This window comes from Carya illinoinensis, chromosome 15 (genome assembly GCF_018687715.1).
Source record: "Carya illinoinensis cultivar Pawnee chromosome 15, C.illinoinensisPawnee_v1, whole genome shotgun sequence".
NCBI lineage: Eukaryota > Viridiplantae > Streptophyta > Magnoliopsida > Fagales > Juglandaceae > Carya > Carya illinoinensis.
Window position 1 is genome coordinate 624,698 of NC_056766.1, and position 21,045 is coordinate 645,742.

The 21,045-nt window shown below is 36.0% G+C and overlaps 1 protein-coding gene across 1 annotated transcript; it reads left to right on the forward strand.

Annotated features, from left to right (window-relative positions):
- Window positions 1–10,812: 10,812 nt before the first annotated feature.
- LOC122296502 (receptor-like protein 4) lies at window positions 10,813–19,930 on the forward strand. Its single transcript, XM_043106270.1, has 9 exons — window positions 10,813–11,197; window positions 11,287–12,348; window positions 12,700–12,850; window positions 12,991–13,062; window positions 14,096–14,164; window positions 14,865–14,933; window positions 16,065–16,142; window positions 17,970–18,178; window positions 19,317–19,930. Exons 1-9 carry the CDS (start codon window positions 11,119–11,121, stop codon window positions 19,421–19,423), a joined length of 1,896 nt encoding a protein of 631 aa, XP_042962204.1. The 5' UTR covers window positions 10,813–11,118; the 3' UTR covers window positions 19,424–19,930.
- Window positions 19,931–21,045: the final 1,115 nt, after the last annotated feature.

A 21,045-nucleotide genomic window follows, 5' to 3' on the forward strand; every position in this document is an offset into this window, starting at 1 on the left:
ATAACTTCTTCCAAATGTCACCATTGTTTGGAACTTGATCATTTTCCTAATTGTTCACAATTGCTGCATAAGCAAATTTTATAGAAAAATTACCAATTGTGTGATGAATCCATTTAATCTTTTCCTCTATTGCTGCATAGTTGTAGTTTGAGAGAGGAATTTTTTATATTTCATTGACCGTTTATGTGGTGAAAAAAGCTTGGAAAAGAATTGTGTTCCATCTTTTAGGTTGTTCTAGGGTCAATTCCGCAACTTTCAGGTTTGGTTCCACGATTATGTTGTTATTTTTTAGCTTTGGTCTGAAATTTTGAAGGGTGGGAATCAAAGGGCCAAGCCAAACCTTTGATATGGTACCATTGTTTATCTGATAGTAGACACTATTATTAACTAGGTCTATCTGCTTTATAATTCCTTTCCAAAACCTTGAGTCAGTTGGTTTGGTATTGGTTTCAAAGAAAGTGCTACGTTCAAATATTTGTTAGTGAGGAGTGTCTTCCACAAGCTGTTGGAATTGCTTATAAGATGCCAAACAAATTTTGAGATGAGAGCTTTATTAAAGATATTGCTATTTTTAAGACCCAGCCCTTCTAATGATTTTGGTTTTTGAATTGTGCTCTTTTGTGCCCCACCAAAATTTTTGAAACATGCTATCCAATCTTTCAGAAATAGTTTTTGGCATCCACATAGTGGTCATTGCATAGAAAGGGATTGTGCTAGCTACTATTCTGATTAAGGTGGTTCTCCCTACTTGGGAGAGGATTTTTATTTTCCAACCCTACATTTGTTTCTAAACCTTTTCAAGGATGTCTCTAAAAATGTTGAGCTTTGATGAACCAATTTAAAGAGGGAGGCCAAGGTATCTAAGTTTTGGAGGAGATTCTTTAAAGTTGAGAATTTCTTTTATTCCTCCTTTGTTGCCAGTCAGAGTATTGTTGCTGAAGTGAATCAAGAATTTTCCTTCATTTATTTTTTGGCCCGACCATGAGGAATATGTATTAAGACAGCTTGCAAAAGCTTGAGTTGTATGATTTGTTGCTGTTCCAACAAGTATTAGGTCATCAGCAAAGTGAAGATGAGATAAAGTTGGGCTTCTTCTTGAAAGACTGATACATTCTAGGTTCTTTCTTGTTTCTTCTCTAAGGATCAATCTCGAGAGAGTTTCACTTCCTAGAATAAAGAGAAACGCTGATAAAGGGTCTACTTGTCTTAAACCTCTCAAAGGACAAAAGAAACTAATGGGGGTTCCATTGATAATGATGGAGTAGGACACATTTGTAATACATTCCTTTATCCAATTGTTCCAAGTTGAGTTGAAACCAAGGGCTTTGAGAACTTTGAGAAGGAATGGTCATTCCATGAAGTTGAAAATTTTTTCCATATCAACTTTTATAGCCATAATTCCATTCGTGCCTCTCTTCTTGTTCCAGTGGTGAAAAACTTCTTGAGCCAAGATGGTATTTTCTTGGATTAATCTACTAGAAACAAAGGACGTTTGGTAAGGGGAGATAAGACTTGGTAGAATCTTCTTGAGTCTGTTAGCTAAAATTTTTGCAATAATTTTATGACAGATATTGGAGAGACTGATTGGATGAAATTGGTGGATTGCATTAGGATTTTCAGTTTTAGGGACAAGTGCTATGTTTGTGTGGTTTATCTTTCTCGAAATTTTCCCACAAGTGAAATGTTTTTTATATCATCTTGCATGTCGTCTTTTATCAGAGTTCAGTAGTGCTTATAGAAGAGGACCAGGTGCTTTGGTTGAGGGAATTTGTTTGATTGTTTCCAGAATTTCCTCATTTGTTGGAATCCTACAAAGGGTTTTATTTTGCAGCTAAGAAATTTTGCTTGGAAAAAGAGTGTCAAATTCCTCTGTGATCTCAAGATTTGAGGTTTTATAAATTCTCTGAAAATGTTCTTGGAAACTTGAAATGATGATATTTGGATCAGAGGTCCACCATCTATTTCTAATTTTCAGATTTTCAATGTTGTATGCCCTTCGCCTAATGGAGGTAGAGGTATGGAAATATTTGGTATTGAGATCAGTTGTTGTTAACCAAGTTATCCTAGATTTTTGCCTCCATAAAGACTCTTCTCTTCTGAGTTGCTCCATGAGATTCTCTTTTATTTCATCTTCCATGAGAGTTAAGTTTTGTGAGGCCTGATTTGTTTGAATGTCTTTGAGGATGTTGTTAAGATTTTTTATGCTAGTTTGTATATGGCCAAAACTGGTGATATTCCAATGTTTCAAGGCTTGTTTTGTTACTTTTAATTTTCTTGTTAGAATGTATGCAGGTGTTCCAGAAAATTGAGTTTTCCAAGCTTCTTTAGTTACCTCAAAACTTGAATGGTCACGGGTCCAAAATTCTTCAAATTTAAAATTTTTTTTTTCCTTTGTGACTGTTTGTTGTGTCCAATAGGATAGGAGAGTGATCTGATGAGATTCTGAGAAGATTTTTAATGATTACATATGGAAAGAGATTATTCCAATGGATATTTGCAACTCCACGGTCAAGCTTCTCTTTGATATTATGATGTCCATGCCTATTATTAGACCAAGTGAAATTGGGTCCGTGTGGATGTCTAAAAGGCCTTGTTGGTCCATGTAGAGCTGAAGATCTTTCAGTTTTGAGGAAGTTGCAAATGGTTTGCCCCCACTTTTTTCAGATTGTTTGATTATGGTGTTAAAATCCCCAATGGCAATTGATGGGCTAGGATAAGGTTCAGTGAGTGTTTTGAGAAGGTTCCAAAATTGTGCTTTTTGATTGATTTTTGCAGGACAGTAAACTAAGATCAGGAACCAAGGGGTACGTATAGGATCCGAGTACACTAACATGGCTATTACATTACTAGAAATATGAACAATTTCTACATCAAGTCCTGGACGCCATAAAACCAAAAGACCACCCCATTTTCCAATCGGTGGGTGGTTTCCAAAGCTTGAAAAACCTAGCCTATTTATAATAGCAGGAATATTTACATTTTGAACTAGAGTTATCGATAAAAAGATAGCATCAGGATTCAGATTCCTAATATTGGCCTTTAAGTCTCTTATTGCTCGAGGTCGACCAATCCCCCGACAGTTCCAAGATAAAATTTTCATGGGTTTTCTGGTGGCATTGACCCTACCACATAGGTTGTTGGATTTAAAGGGGAAAGAATCATTTCTTGTGAGATTGGACTGTTACCGATTTTTTCTATGTAGAGTTGTTGGTATGGAGAAAATCGAATCTTCCTGGAAATACGCTTTTGTTTTCTAGATTTTTCTTTTTTTGCACTACTTCTTTCTTCCAAATTCTGTAATTATGGCTTCTGAACTTCCTTTTCTTTCTCACTTTTGCTATTTTTGCACTGCTTGAAGCTTCATCTATTTCTTCTTAATCCACTAGGATAACTGCACTAAGAAAATTTTTTTTGTTTGAATTGAGCCAATCTTCTTCCCCAGATGAGCAAATCATTCTTTTCTTTTTAATACTTCCTCTAGTTTGGGAAAAATCTTAGGGGCGTTGTGTTTTCATGGGTGGCAATGGAGTTTGTTCTGGGTTTGGTATTTTTGGTGGTTTTGAACTTTCGATTGTGTTTGTGTATTGGTTGAGGGGAGTATTTGTTTGACTTGACTGGGCCATTTGGATGATTGGTATTGGGTTAATTTGATGGTTTAGCTGGCCGAGTATTGTTTAAGGGAGAAGCATGCTCTACCAGATGGGCTCAGAAGAAGGGACAGATTTTGGTTTTGGGCCAGGGTATTCATTGGGCTATGGTGTTTCCGAATTGTATCAGTTGTTGAAAGATGGACTACTGATTAATGGCTTGTGTTGGCTCTTGAAGCTCTGAATTTTGTGTGTAGTTGAAGGAATTCATTAATGCTACTGTAGAGAATTAGGGATCTGACTGCAGGGCTACATTGCTTTGGTGTGTTTTACAGCTTGTTGATGAATTCATGTGTGTAACTGGACTATCAATTGCAGCTATGAACATCATTTTGAGTTGACCTAGTTGAGGATTTCCTTTAAAGTTGGCTGCATGATATTGACTTAGCTCGTCATCTTTACTACTTTCAGTTATTCTCCTTAATTATTCTGTTTGCAACGTTAGGGGATTGCCATGTGGTTGACTAGAGCTGCTTGCTACTAAAGTGTATATGCATGGTTGGTTTCTAGGAGGACGAAGAAGAGCAGGAGTGTATGGCTTAAAAGCACTACTAGTTTCTTTGCGGTGATCGCTTACAACTAGTGGATGATTTTTTGTTTCAACCACTTCCTCTAGTCTCAGTTTCCCTTTTTTTTTAGGGCAATTGGATATTGGGCAGCATGGGTATATTCAAAGTCTTCATTGAGATTTTACTGTGGCTATTTAGTTCATTGATGATGATTGGGGGAAGGGTTGTTTGTTTGGAGGTAGTTTGGATTTCAGGTGCTTGTGGTTCTGGAGTTTGAGTTCCCACACAGTTGATTTGTTTATGCTCTTTTCCTTCAGCTCGTAGTCCTTGGCCATATTGCACTTCACTTTCACCTTTTCCATAGTCGTATGAGCAGTTTGTATGGACATGGCCTAACCTACCACAAGTGTAACAATACAGAGAGTGGCTTTCTGGTATCTACTTCTACTTTGATTCTTAGAAACATCTTTGTCAAGACATTTGATTCAAATATTGGGTCCATTTCCAGCAGATTACCCAACATTTTTCCTATATTTTTCGCATTTTTCTATGTCATCCTTTCCAGTGGTAAGCCATGAATTTGCACCAAAAAAGCCAAATGCCTAAGGTCTATCTCTTGTAGGCTTTTTCCTATTAACCATTCCTTAAGGATCATGTGATATCCTTTGAAGCTCCATGGCCTTTGGTTAAAGATTCGGTTTTCATCATGTGGGTTGGAAAATGTAAATAGAAAAGGGTTTTGGTCCAAGTCTTCAATGGTTAGTCCCGAAATAAAGTTTCAAACACCTTTATTGTTATATGGAATGTGTACTTATTCAGAGTCTTTGATAAGACAAGCTTACCGACTAGAGCACGACTTGAGATTTCCTTTGCAACTTCTGTATCTAACTCTAGTATAATGTCTTCCCAGGATAATGCTTCCATTTGTGATATTAGAGAGTCTATATCTGGTTCTATTTTCTTCATTAATTGCTTTCGAGTGAGTTGTTAATGGGGAAAGGATATTTATGAAGGGTTAGAAATGGAAGTGAAGTTTTGTTAGGTGGAGGTTTTGGTTGTTTGACTTTTGATTTGTGGAGTTATGGTGGTAGGTGAAAAAGGTGGGAGTTGAGGATGGTGGAAGGTCGGGCTGCTAAGAAAGGATCTACTTAAAGATGGAAGAAGTGCTCATTTAGGGAGAGAGCTAGAGAGTAGGCTCTATTGCTACTGCTTGCTGATTCAATCATATAGTACATACGTTCTTTTGTTCATACAAATTATAATTTCGTGACAAATTAAACAATAATATAGAGGAATAAAGTTTTTCCAAAAAACAAAATAGATGATGGTGATCATTACCACAATGATATATAGGTGTCTAACTTCTAGCTATAAGTGTTTGCACAATGATGCTTTAACACATAGAAATGTTATTTTCCATGTGCATGAAGAAAGATGCATACATTCTATGTCAATAAGGAAAAACTTATTTTACAAATTAAGATAAAAAATAAAAAACTTATAGCACCCTCCACGGAAAAGAAATATTCTAGTTTTTATTTTAATTTGTATTTTTAAGTTTAATTTCTAATTTTATTTATATAAAACTTACCTTAAATATATGTTTATTTATATATACAATAGATACATATAATCTATCGGCAGCCTGCCCTGCATGGTGCGAGCAGTTTTGATTATCTTAATTAGCTTTGTATATGATCACCTTACCTACATGATGATCGATATGGTTTTGCTTATATATATTTAGATTTAATTGTTAGCTAAATTTGAAAAGCAATTCTAACCATTAACATCGTATTTCGAATACCTTTAAACCGAGTTTTAATTAAAGAGAATATGAGCTTAAACTATTGATAAAATATCTCAGTCATCATGAGTGATACCAAGAGTCTACCATTACTATTGATAATCTATACTACATCAATATAAGAGGTATTGTACCATTGGAGACTAGATATACAAGGTAATTGACAAAAATACAAAGTTGACAAAATGAGAATTAGCTGTTGCATGAGTGATTGGGAGGATCTGCTGCAAATATGGATGTGGTAGCCATTTCCTTGACAGAGAGATCTTTATTTGGTAAGTTTTCATTTTCCATTGATGATGTATTGTTATTACACCCCCACAAACTATGCCGAGGTACAAGGCTAAGTTTGGTGCAAAGAGGATAGAGAGCCAAGCATCCAAGCGGTTTGGTAAAAAGATCAGCAAGTTGCAAAAATGCCGAAACGTGTCTTGTATGAAGAAGACCAAGGGCAACACGCTCACGTACATAGTGGAAGTTGATCTCAATGTGTTTACTTTGAGCATGGAAAACTGGGTTAACGGTTATGTAAAGTGCACTTAGATTATCACAAAGCAATAAAAGGTGACGTGTGGAGCATGGTGCTGAGGTCCCGAAAAAGAAAAGATATCAAAGTGAGCTCAGCAATTGTGATGCTCCGACTCCCATGTACTAACACGCAGAAGTTGTGACGTCGGGATGATGACAATCTAACTCATAGACCCCAATAATAAGTGCTCAAGTGTGTGCAACATATATAACGTGTACAACAAAAGTCGCAACGAATGATTAAAAGTTAGCCAACTAAGTACCACAAATTTAAATACACGCATACCAAAATAAAAGTACCTTAAAAATTTATACAGTAATCTGATAAAACATAATATAACAAAACACATAATAGAAATGGGAAACAAATCCCATAATCCCAAGTGACCACATGTCACGCCTCTGGTATAGTTGATCCCTCAAGCTCAATATCTTTATCTTTATCAAAATCTATAGTACCATAAAATGGTATCGCAGGGTATCGAATATCGTGAGATTATGAGTCTCAGTAAAGACAGGTTTTGGTAAGTAAGATGAGAATTTCAAGTTGAGATCAAAGTTTAAAATATTATTTTTAAATATTATTATTGTTTGAAATTTGAAAAAGTTGAATTGGAATTTGAAAAAATTAAATTGTTTATTATATTTTATATATTTGGGAAAGTTGTAATAATAAAATGAAAATTTTGAGTTGAGATGTATCTTCCAAACCTGCTCTAAGTAACCAATCAAAACAACCCAAAAGATAAAAGTACATTAATGCATCTAACAAACATGCATGCACATGATGAAACACATATGCGACCCAAACCATTCCCTTAAAAATAATCACCTGTCATTTTTCTAGAAAATGATCCAACCATAGAAATCTTTCACATATCCATTTATAAAAAAACTACAATTTTCCTACAAAATGGCTCATTAACCAACTAGCACTGTAGGCAAGAATCGTAGGTGGAGATTCTACCATTATCTCTGCTTATCACCATTCATACCACATGCACTATAAGTAGGAATCACAGGCGGGACTACCACCATATTTACTTACCACCATTCTTACAACTCTCATTGTAAGTGGGAATTGGAGGCGGGACTACCACCATCCCTATCATGTGTACTGTAGGCAAGAATCACAAGCAGAACTTTACCACCATCCCTCCTTACCATCATTCTTACAGTTTATTTCCACACAAGGGGTACCTATCAGAGCACTATAGGTGGGAATCGCAAGCAGAACTCTACCACTGTCCCTACTTACCACCATCCCTACAGTCTCTTTTCCGTTCTCTCAATCCTTTCCAATCATTCATCACAAATCTATCTAAATTCCTTTATGACATGAAATTTACAACACATGAATATGCATGCCATAATGTAATAAAAATTATGACACCAAACACAACATAAATGCACACAAACACAATTCAATTCAATAACAAACCATTCCTCAAATCCAACCTGACCCACATACTTCTCGAACTCCAAGTTCAGCACAACCAACTAATTGCAGATAATGTTTTAGTGCACAAATATATTTAAATCTTAAGAAATTCTTTGAAAAATTACTTATAGTGATAAAATATAATTTGCAGAGGACCAATGAGGTGTAAGAGGTGACGGCATAACAATGTAACAATGTATTTTGGACTATGGCTGTGGGTCTCAAAATGTCCAATTTTGAACAGGGATAAACGAAAACTTGGGTTGGCTAGAAAATGGCTTAGAGGTGTTGGTGGAGTTAACAGTTGTGATGGTTGGCTATGAGTGGCGGTTATAGACCAAAAAGCTCAAATTAGAGATTAAGCTGAAGGAACTTCAATGGTGGCGAATCGGGGCTGACGAAGCATGGTTTGGATGGCTGGAGTGTCGATGGTGGTGTGGTGAAGAGCTGGTAGCCAATGGTGGCGCCATGATGGTGCTGGAGGAAAAAGAGGCTGAGGCCTAGAGAGGGGCGTGAGGGAGGGTGGCAGCGAGGCAAGGGCTGAGATTGGAGGGCATGGGTCACCGACGTGATGGGAGTTCGACGAGCTGGGCGATGACGAAGGGTGGCACACGGCGGGCTGGCTGGGGGAGAGTTGAATGGAACAAGGAGAGAGAAGAAATGGTGTCGCGCTTAAGTTGGGGGGAAAAAGCAGATGAAAAAAGGAAGAAAAAAAGAAAGAAAGAAGGAAATAGAGAAAAAGAAAAAAGAAAAAGAGGAGAAAAAGAAAAAAGAAAGAGAAAGAAACGAGATACAGTCTTCATAACTTGGGTCACAAAATTGTTCTAATGAAAATAAATTTCAAAACAGTGAGTTAAATAAAAGAGAGCTACTAGATATATAAAGGGATCCCACAAAGGAATTCCATACACTGATGTGGCACACTAACAATATGCCACGTTTTTTTGTTTTTCCTCTATCTCCCTCTTTCTCCCCATCTTTTTTGTGCTCTCCCCTCTTTCCCTTCTCTCCGCCGACCACTTCATTGACCACTGATGATCCATATGTGGTCGGTTTATGATCGTACCCTTGACAGCCCCCTCCCGCGGGGTTGTGAACATCGTGAGCGGAGCACACCCTCATAGGTTTGCCATAAGGGTTGAATGGAGAAGAAAATCCCCTTATACTAACAAATTCAAAAATCAAATTAATTTGTCTCGAAATTTTTTGGAAAATTAAACTAATTATAAAGTACGTACCCGCCGTATATTATCCGTTACTTTTATTTTTGAAAGATATCCATTTCTTTTAAATCATATAAACCTTATATATATATATACATATTAATACTCTATCGAGAAAGATGACTGATCTATTCAAAAATTAAGGTTTATAGTTGTTGCATAGGATTAATTAATATGATCATACCATTACATAGAAAAAAGTATTTTTGCTTTCCACCTTTTGGCTGAGCATATATAATGCATATTAATAATTGTCAAATTAATTTTTTGAATATTTTTAATTAATTGGCTTTTCAAAAAATTAAAAATATGTGCATGCATTATATTATTCCAATTATTCTCTCTCTCTCTCTCTCTCTCAATATATATATATATATATATATGTAAAAAATAAAAAAAAATACAAACGACAGATAAACTTAATCATGCAATAATTAGTCACGGGTTGAAAATTTGGATATATAAGTTCCACGGAATGAATGGTGACAAATTTCTCTTGGCCTTTTTGTGTTTATTATTTTGGCAAATTAAAATACTGTTCGTTTTGTCTACACTGCTTTTATTTATATATATATATATATATATATGTATGTATGTATGTATGATATATAAGGGGCTGCATACATACATACATACATACATATATATATATATATATTATATATGGGCTCACTGATCATAAATTATAATGGATGGTTTTGTAAAATGAGAGCATAATCAAAAAAATAAGTAAGAAAAAGTGACAGAATTTGTAAAAAGAATTTTATTACGTATAAATAAAATTGCGTATTAATCTGTGTATTAATATTGATTATTTTATATTTAAAATTTAAATTAATATTATTTTTAATAAAATTTATTTTTTTAATCGATTATATTAAATTAATATATGCAGTTATAATCTTTATAAAAATGACTGATTTTGATTTTGGTACGGGAAGAAGGAAGTTAGTTAATTTTGCCATTAATATAAATAAAAATAGTCTTCAGCGTGACCAGAGCTACCCAGCTCTACTCTAGGCTGCCAACCCGTGCAAGCGCGCTCCCTTTACTCTTGTCCCTATCTATCCTTTTATACGTAGTCACTCCGCATTAATGTTCTTTCTTTTTAGTGTCTGCCGTTACATACAGCAACTCTTCATCTTTTCTCAAAATGCAATTCTTCGTGAGGTTGACATCATTAACAACTTTTATATCATCAATAACATCTCTTCCGTCCCCATTCCCAACAAACACTTCACTCCCCAGTATATGTAAATTAAAGATCACCTTCCTTATTTATAATCTTTTTGATATTTAGACATTTGTCACAACTTCACGTGAGAATATCATCATCATCTAATTTTAGCTTTTTTTTTTAAAAAAAAAAAAATTTAGTTATACATATAATTATATATTTATATATATATAAATTTAATATAACTGATTAAAAATTAAATTTTATTAAAAATAATATTAATTTAAATTTTAAATATAAAACAATTAATATTAATATATAAATTAATACACTTTATTTTTACATAATAAAAATCTTACGTGCTATTAACGTCATCTTATTACTATTTATAAAATATCTCTACTCTCTAATCTAACTGTAAACGAGCTTATCAAAAACATATCATCATCACTATTAAAAAGCATTGCAGCTCAGTGACGGTAACCCACCATTGCAGTCTTGACTTTTATTACTCTCCTGCCTCCTTCCCCCAGGTCCAGTCGATTAGGACGCAAAATCCTTAACTTTCTTGCTTTTACAACAAGTATTCCTCTCCGAGTCTTCGATCTACGATACCTACCACACTCTTCCCTCATTCACTCCGTAAATGGTACCGCCCCCTGCTAGTCTTCCCCCGCTAATCTCGCATTGATCCCTTTTGTTCACTCCAGTCCCCACCTCCTCCCTTTCCTTTTTTATCTCTCCCATTCTGTCCCTCAATTTTCTTTTTCCTCCCTAAACACAAAAATGTCACTTCTTTTCCTTGTTCTTCTCCTCCTCCTCCTCTTCTCCTCGCTTTCCTTCTCTTCCTCCTCCCATCCCTACGGTAATCTAGCTTCTTCTCTCTATCCCCCTTCTATTTGACTGACTTTTTGACTCCCGCTAACTGCGTTTTTCTGTTTCTTTGGCAAGCAGAGGTTTCTTACTACATAGACTGCGGCGGACCCACCAACACCACCGATCCATTCAACACCGTTTGGCTTTCTGACCGCTTCTTCAGCAGCGGAACTCCCGCCATTGTCTCCGAGCCCTTGCGTTTCCGTCACCCTCAGGAGAAGACTCTCCGTTACTTCCCCCTCACCTCTGGGAAGAAAAATTGCTACTCCGTCCCTGTCCCGGATGGCCGATACTACATGCGTACGTTCACCGTCTATGACAACTACGACGGCAGGTCCCACTCCCCTTCCTTCGACACTTCCGTCGAGGGCACCTTGGTGTTCAGCTGGCGCTCCCCTTGGCCTGAGTCCCTTGCTCGCGACGGCGCTTACTCCGATCTCCTCGCTTACGTCGCCGACGGCCATCTAGACATCTGTTTCTACAGCATTGCCACCGATCCCCCCGTCGTCGGCAGCATCCAGATAAACCAAATCGACACCCTCTCTTACGACTCCAATTTGATCGGACGGAACCATATACTCGTCAACTACGGCAGGCTCAGCTGCGGGTCGGACCAATGGGGCCCTGGATTTACCAATGACACGGACCTCTACGGTCGTTCTTGGCAGTCCGACTTGAAATTTCGATCCCAGGGCTCCTCCGCAAGCTCAGCCGGAACGGTCAAAACCCTTTCCACCAGCCACCCCATAGGCGGAACCAACTCGCCACCCAACTATTTTCCGGACAAGTTGTACAAGACGGCGGTGACGGTCAGCGGAGACGCGACATTGGAGTATGAGCTGCCGGTGGACGCTAAGCTGGACTACTTGGTGTGGTTTCACTTCGCCGAGATTGATTCGAGTGTGACGAAGCAGGGGCAGAGGGTGTTCGACGTGGTTGTGAATGGAAAAAACGTGAATAGAATTGATATATACAAGCAGGTTGGGGGCTTCGCAGCATATTCTTGGAATTATGTGGTGAAGAACCTGAGCAGTACCGTGTTGACCGTAAGGCTGGTGCCGGTGGTAGGTTCACCGGTGATTAGCGGCCTCGAGAATTATGCCCTGGTTCCTGCTGATCTTTCCACTGTACCTCTGCAAGGTAATCTAGAATTCTGGCTAATTTTATCTTAAATGGAATATCAGGGAAAATTGAAATTGGTTTTTTTTCTCTTAAGAGGCTTCTTTGGTTTATTGAAGGTATTTCCTTTCTTCGGTTTTTGTTTCCAGAATATACGGAAAATTTGATGTGGTGAATGAAAATGTAAGCGGTGGTTTTAAAATGGAAATGTTTTTCGCGAAAACAAGATATGAGAGGCTAAAAGATGAGCAAAATTGATGGAATATTTTTTCTATATTTGAGAAAAATAAAATGAAATTTAAAAATGTTTCTAACCGGAAACACTAGGAATTTTGGAAAGGTGGCGCATACTAAGTTGGACTTCCTTTGTAGTGCTTGCCATGAGAGCATTGAAGGAGTCGCTTCGAGTTCCTGATAGAATGGGTTGGAATGGTGATCCTTGTGCTCCTACAAGTTGGGATGCTTGGGAGGGAGTTACATGCCGTCTTGAGAAGAATGAAAGTGCCCTTGTGATATCTCAAATGTAATTGTTTCTTATACCATCAAAGCTGTTTATGCTAGATATTCTATTTCCTTTTTGTATCTGTGAAAAAGCTTTAATCTTAGGCCAGAATCCAGATTCCTAGTCATTTAATCATGTGTTGATCTAATTATGCATATCAGAGATCTTGGAAGCCAAGGCTTGAAAGGTTATCTTAGTGACCAGATCAGTTTTTTGACGAACTTGGTGAGCCTGTATGTATTACTCACCAACTTATGATGTATTGCGCAATCTTTCCATTTATTGTCTGTAACATGTCTCAGTGTCAAACTAGTTTTCACTCTTTACTTGTATATACGTGATAATAAATAGCTACTCTCTCTCTCTCTCTCTATTTAGCATTCAGCTTATATACTTTAGGTACCCTTCCAGGCGATACCTTATAAATATCCATAACTAACTCAAACATATAAAGGCATTCAATGTTTGTTTACACTTAGTGATTGGTCTTGGGTATGTTAGCAGTCACCTCAGTGTTTTTCCCTAACAATCAATTTAATGCTCACAACCAACGATATACACTATTTAACCTCTTCCAAGTTGTACCTGATAAACCTCTTTAACCAATTCAAACTTTTTAACAGTGGAGTCAACGATTAGCTTAGATATAGCTTATTCGGTCCAGAAGATTACTGGTGTCCCATCGGGTTATTCTCATGCTACGTATAGCACCACTATGATCGATTTATGGGGATTCCTCTAACTTAAGCACATTCATTCTATTTTGTGATAGATGTTGAGACCGGAACAATGCCACATCCAAAAGCTGTGCTTGTTATGTATATAGTTCATCTAATTTTTGCCACTTGCCCATAAGCAGATTTTCAAAAAGTAGTGCTATTTGAAGCCTTTACATCACACACCATCCACGTGGAATAATTTGATTTGTAAGATTCAAATTTTAAAATTGATCATTCAAATTAAATTATGCCACGTGGATGGTGTGTGGTGTAAAGGCCTTCAAATAGAATTATTCATTTTCAAAATGATGGTTGTTCTTCTTTGTCCCAAATTGTGAGTTTAATAGCTTTCTAGGTTTAGTACCTTTAGAAGGTCTTCTGTTCATGTTTGGTAATATCCTAACGTGTAACATGGCTTCTTTAATTTGCAGTTGACATTATTACTTCTTATTTCATTGTGTACATGTTCATTACTAATGGGTTTTGAATGTGTAGTTACCATGTAGATTTGTGTGAACATTTTGAAATTTTATTTTTCAAATTTCAGGAACTTAAGTACTAATTCTTTGGCCGGTACGCTGCCATCTGGGCTAGGTCAGAAATCTCTCAGCCGATTGTAAGTATTTCCCATTAATTAGATAGTTATTTACCTTTGTAGTACTGGTTTTGTTAAATATGACATAATCTGGCCACTATCAAATTGTGACCCGTTGAAAAATGTTATTTTGCATAATATCACTCAATTAAGCACCTATTGTGAATAAATTGAGCATTATTTTCTAGAAAATTTTGTGTTTGTATATTAGAAAATGATTTACTTTATTGCTGGATGATATTTTAATTTATTGGTCTTTGTACTATCCACCATTTAGTTTCTTCCTTATTTTTATGTTGGGGGGATGGGGTTGTTTACATGCCACATGTAAGTGTGTTTGTTTTCTTCAATCTTTAAGCTAATAAAATTTCTTTTAACATATCACAAATTAAATTCTCCTGGTTTATAGATTTTTCTCCTTATTAGATAGATTTTCCCTGTGGTAATTTTTTTCCCTGGTACTTATCAAATTTTTTTTTTTTCCTTGTACTTTCTTTCCATATAAACTTTAATGAATAGTATACAGTCACAGTGAAGGAACCCTATGACTTAGCTTGAGTGCGACATAAGGATCTGCCACTTTTAAGTCTCCACTCCAGCCCACACGACCCCACCTTAATGTCTCTGCATACAATGTTATTTAAATTACTCACATTGATAGGTATAACTCTTAGATTTATATTCACGATAAGTCATTGTATTTGTCATGTTTTGTGCGCAGGGATTTGTCACACAATCAGTTTACCGGGTCCATTCCAGATAGTTTAACTTCTTCAAATTTGCAGCTGGTGTAAGTAGTGTGGCTGTATCCATTCTGATTCTTATGTACCTATTATGATGGTGGGAGTTCATCAAACATATCTATTAACAACTTATATTGCCCTCATTTTAACTGACATGTAAACTATCTTAGGATTGAAGTGTCGGAGCCAAATGATTGTAACCGTATTTGAAAAAAAATGGTCGAGCCTATGAGCTGTTTTTTTAAAAGGATAAGTTTTCCAACTGCTTAATCAAGCCAAATGTAAAGGAAAATATAACTTGAATAGCTAGAGTCCTTCGAGTTTCATATATTTAAATTGCACTGACAAGCATTTAACCTATTATGACATTACTCATGGCCTTATTTAACCTGTGCACCCCTGAGATCAGTCAGGACTTTGTTCCAGATACCTGGTGCCAATAAAAAAAAATCTTATGCCCTTGTTTAAGACACCCCATTATACAGATTTGAGTTTTTCTTTGAAGGATAACACTTTTTGTCATGACATTTCTTAAATAATGTACCTTAAGGCCTCTGCACTCTGAAGTACTGCAGTTTGGGTATTGCTAAATGCTGCATTGTCAATAGTCCCCACTTTCTTTCTTTTATGAAAAGCCCTAAATCAAAGATTGTTTTTCAATTGTATAATAGATTTTATATGAATAGGTCCTCGAAGTACTGCAGTTTGTGTATTGCTAAAGTTCTTGCTTACCTATAAAAAAAATTCCTTTTTTGAAAAGCACTAAATCAAATATTGTTTTTCAGTTGTATAATAGATGTTAGATGAATAGGTAATTTTTCACAATGTCGGAAGTGTTGCTTTAAAGAGCGCTTGCTGTCCGATGCAAGCATTGGAGAGTTTTTTCAACAGTGCTCTTGTGGTACTATTATCAATGCTGCTTCAATTAATGCTGTAAACGCACCAATGTTGCAAATTGCAAATTTAGTACTAATTAATTCACTTTTGCAATAAGTAATGAATGATTTTATTGATGAAAAAAATAGGCATTGATAAAAGCTAATATTGTAATAATATGTAGAAAAGAAGGAACTTCCTGAATCTGAAACAGTGTATTGTCCCCGTTTTTGTTCTTTGATTATTTTTTTTTTTCATAATCTGGTTTGTAGCATTTTTCTTGATTTCTTCTCTTTTGTCAGGCTATTGAATGATAACTTACTAGAAGGACGAGTACCAGAGGAACTTTATTCAATTGGTGTGCATGGTGGAGCTATTGAGTATGTTATAATCTTATTTGCTTGCTTTAATTACTCTATTAATGGTTTATTATCTTAAATATTTTTTTTGATAAGTAAACGATATTATAGCATACGCGACTCACTATGTTCAGTTATTGACAAATAGGTTAGGTTTACAAACTTTTATAGCATACATGACTCACTATGTTTAATTAATGATTTAGAATTGTGTAGGAAACTATAGTTTCCCTCTGGTGACTGATGTAAGCCTACAGTAATAGTGGTTCCATCCTGGCCAACAATTTTTCTGACAGGTAAAATAAAATTTTATTGAATGAAGTAAATTACACAGCCCAAGTACACAGGAAGTATACCATCCTGGCCATCAATCCGTGACTCTGATTTTGTAACAGTCCTTAGTGTTGTCCATATATGGCCAAAATTTCATTCATACAATCAAATATATTCCTTTTCTTCTCAGATTTTTAGGACTGCCAGTACCAAGATCTGTTTAAATTTCAAATTTTACTTTAATTTTATTTTTCGGAACATTTTCGTCTGTTTTCTTTCAGCCATACAATCCCCAAAAATTCCAAATGCAATTAGATGATGTAACTCTGTTGTATTCCTTATTGTTTTCCTTTTACTATATGCCCCTTTGTAAGCCAAACCCAATGCTAGGCTCCCAGACCTCCCTCTTTTCTCTGCCCTCTTTTGGCTTGTTTCCTTTGAAGCTAGTTGCGGTGACTTGGATAGTGAAGGTGAAGAATTCTCCACCTCCTCAATGCATCTTGCTATGCATCCTTTCTAATGTTCCAAGAGAGGTTCAAGCCACATCTGAGCCCTACTATAAAAGGACTAGTCAATGCTACAATTGAAGTCCTATTGAAATTATTATAAAGAGCTAGAATTCGTACCTTCAAATATATGGGATCCCATACACCACCTATACTTATCTCTTAGTATGGGCTATTACAATCACCCTCATAAATTCACCACGTCCTCGTTGAGCCATTCCATCATAGGTGGCATGGCTCAAGTCTCACACTTCTGGTTGGAATATGCTCTGATATCATTTGTAACGCTTCAAGGAAAATCCAAGCCATATCTGGGCCCCACTCCAAAAGGACTCATAGTCAAAGGTACAATTGGAATATTATTAAGAGCTAGAACTCTTCCCTCCCTATCGATGTGGGATGCGTTCACCACCTACAGTCATTACTCCGTATGGGGTATCACACCCTTCCAAGTTGATCAAGAACCCAACAACCACACAGTCTCATTGGCATTGTAAACCTCATTAACCATCTCTGAAAGGCAGGGAGTGACATTCAGCAAGCTATCATAACTTATGCTATATTGAATTCCTTAGTTTAAATATAATATATATTTATATAAATTCACTTCCCTCCATCAATTCTCTTCTAAGATATGAACATAAAATATGTCATACTTCCGTCAACTTCTTCCATTTTCTTAGACGTGATAACAACAAATGCTTGTGCCTTTTTTATTTGTTTTACCCTGAAATAATTATTTCTATGAAGTCCAAATAAGACCAATTGCAGAACCTAGGAGCGCATGCAATTTTTGACTCTGATTGACACAAGTTATTGTCTTGTAGGCATATCATTGAAGCAAAAGTACTTGAATCAATTGGCATTTGAGTAACTATATGTTGGCTTTTGACTAGGTGTATTTACTGTATACTCCTTTTGTACTTTGGTAACATTTTTTTGCTAATTAGTAATTAATATAATAACCTTTATAAAAAAAAAAACTATATGTTGGTTGCATAAATCACTTTGGAAAGTATTTCTATATCATGTATTTCTGTGGATAATGTGCTAAACATGTTCTTGACAGTGTCTCTGATAACAAAGATTTGTGTGGTGAGCACCCTTTGTCGGAATGTCCACTATTCTGGGAAAATGGCGGCTTATCTAAGAAGGGAAAAATTGCGATAGGGTTATCGTCTCTTGTTGTTTTCTTATTGCTGCTGCTGCTGATCTACATATTCTACATCAGAAGGGGTAGAAATGATTACGACTTTGGTCTACCTCAAGATTTAATGTGTAAGTTTGATTACCTCACTCATATCTTTTCCTTTTTTTTGTTTTGTTTTTATGATTACAACTTTTGTAGATAGCATGGTGTAATAGTCTATGGTCTACCCTATCATCTGTTTTTCTTTTTTTCTTTTTTCCTTTTTTTTTTTTTCCTTTCACTTTTGTGCTTTTAAATTGAGTGATGCATACAGAATACTCAAAGTATATTTCACCATCCAACTTCAGATTGAATTCAGAATTATAAACTGGAATGAAATCTGAGTCAGAAATAACAGATAAAACAAAAAAATTGGAAATATCTGTATTTTACTTTTAAATGGTGAGTCAGTGTTTGCATTATGAATAGACCAACGTTAAACTTTTAGAGTTTGTGTATGACAATGCTGCATCTATCTTTCAAGTATACATAACTAAGAATAAAGCCTCCACAATCCCCAAGTTCTATGTTGAGGTAAGCAGCATCAGTTTCTACTTCACCATAGTCCTTAGCAGCTCGGTCTGGTAAAGCCTCATCATTCTGTGAAGTAAGAAAACTGTCATGAAGCGCTCTGATCCTCTCTGGAACTACAAGCACCTTTTGCTTGTAGGCGTTCTGTCTACCCACAATAATTTCACCTTGGGTTACAAGATGGCCAATCCTGTCATTTGTGGAGCATCTTCTACATAGTCCAACTGTATGAGTTTCTTTATTGTACCTTTTCATTTTGTGGACAAGATGACCCACTTAAATTTAATCTCATATCTTCATGATTTAATGTCATCGTTAGAAGAGATTCTTGCTTGTATGCTGAGGAACTTCCATTTACTTTTTGTCCTCTATCCATCACATTAGATCTGAGTATATATCCAGCAGGTGTACACCGCCCACAGTTTTGCTATCAAGATGCCTCCTTTTGGAGACTACAGATAATTTTTTTTTTATTTTTTTTGGATTGCATATGTCGTCTAGGTGCAATATATTTCTGCCTTTCTAGTTGTGAAATCTGACTCCAAATGCCTGTTGAAGTTTATGGAATTGTTCTAATATTTTTGTGATGACCAACTTGCTCTAATTTTGTAGAGAAATGTTTTCGGATATTATTTATGAAATGCTAGTTTCTTTATGCTAGCTATTAATGAAATTTCATTTATGCCTTTCCCTCAGCACTTGCCGCGAAGAGAAATAAGTATCAGAGGCAGAAATCATTGATGCTTCTCGAAATGGAGAGCCAACATGCCAAGGGACTGCCATCGCCTTTAACTCCTTATTAGTCGAGTTTTGAAAAAAAAGCAGAGAAATTGACATTATGCGTCTTCCCCATCACAAGAAAGGTACAAAGTGGATCTTTAGTGTGATTAAGATGATGAGATATGCTGTGAGTGACCGCTGCACCAGAAGGATAGTTCCAGAGTTTTGGCGTTTATTACAATTTGTTCCGAAATGGGCATATGCATGGGGGAATAATGCCATATATCTTGTTTTTAATGAGGCCACCCCCACACCCCCCCCAAAAAAAAAAAAAAAAAAAAAAATAGAAAACCAAAATTGTATCATAAGCATATGCAGCATTTGATGAGAGTATCCGATGTAAATCATTAGTGTATGTCTCGTTATACCAACTGGTCCCCGGTTCATTATTGCTGCATGATCAACTTAGGTCCATTATACACCAACTTGGTACACCTCAGAAGATGCCATGCTTTTTTAATTTATTGGTAACGACAGGTCGAAAATGTTCTAAAGTTTCTATAGAAATGTTTTCCACTTTCTTGCTTGTTTGTTTGTTTGTTTTGTAATTTTGTGGGCGTTCTTTGAATTCCCCTTTTGTACGGATATGATCGCATGAAATGTGCTAGATGTTCTAATTACCCCTTGGGACTAAAACATCCCTAAGTACGAGTTCAATGCCAAGTTGTCTTCATAGAACACTTGTTACAATGGATGTAGACCAAGAGTTGTAAACTTCATTTATGCAACCGTCGGAATTTGGGGTGAGTAGATTAATCGAGACAAAAGTTGTAGATGTCTTTACCCGATAAAAAAAGAAGAAAGACCATCCATGTTGTATCCTATACATGCGTGTTACATGGTGCTATGTAATATATTTGATTGTAATTAATAACTATATATATATATATATAAATAGAGTTAGTTTAGAAGCACCAAAAATTGATCAAGTGTTGATTAATTAACGAGTTGACAATTTTGAAAATGGTCAAAATGGATTTTCATGTACAATGAATTAAGATGTTGATGAAGAGCATCAGCTAATTAACAAAGTCCATATCGCTTAAAAGAGAAATTAATGTGAATGGGTCAATTATAATGTAAAGCTACTGAAATACATCAAGTTCTTTGGTATTCTGATTTCGATGATGTGATGTGGAAGCTTATAAACAAAGGAATCTCTCTGGTTTTCACATTTTTATGTGCCACAAACTTCAAACATGCACCCAACTGTGGACTTCCAAGATAACTACAAAAAATTAATTAAATCTGCGATGTCTGAATTATGCATTGCATTGAGCAATTGGACGGTCCCACGTTTTGGCTGTTTTCAGTTGGACAGTTTCTATTTTGGTTTATTGGTGTAGTTTTCTTGGTCCTTTTTTGTCAGCCATATATGTTGTTGAATGTTATGACCATAAACACTGTACGTGCTTGTCTCTGGCAAATATGGTATTATATTAAAGGTCTGCAAAAACCGCAAACATCGCTGGTTTTGGGAATAACATAAACATATATAAAAGAGTCTAGTCTAAGATATACCGACGACTAAAAGGTCTACGTCCGTACACTGACTGACAAAGTTTCAAGGCACTATTACCCCGGGGGGGGGGGGGGGGAAGGGGTTAATTTTCTTTTTGGCAAAACATATATAATTTATATTTCA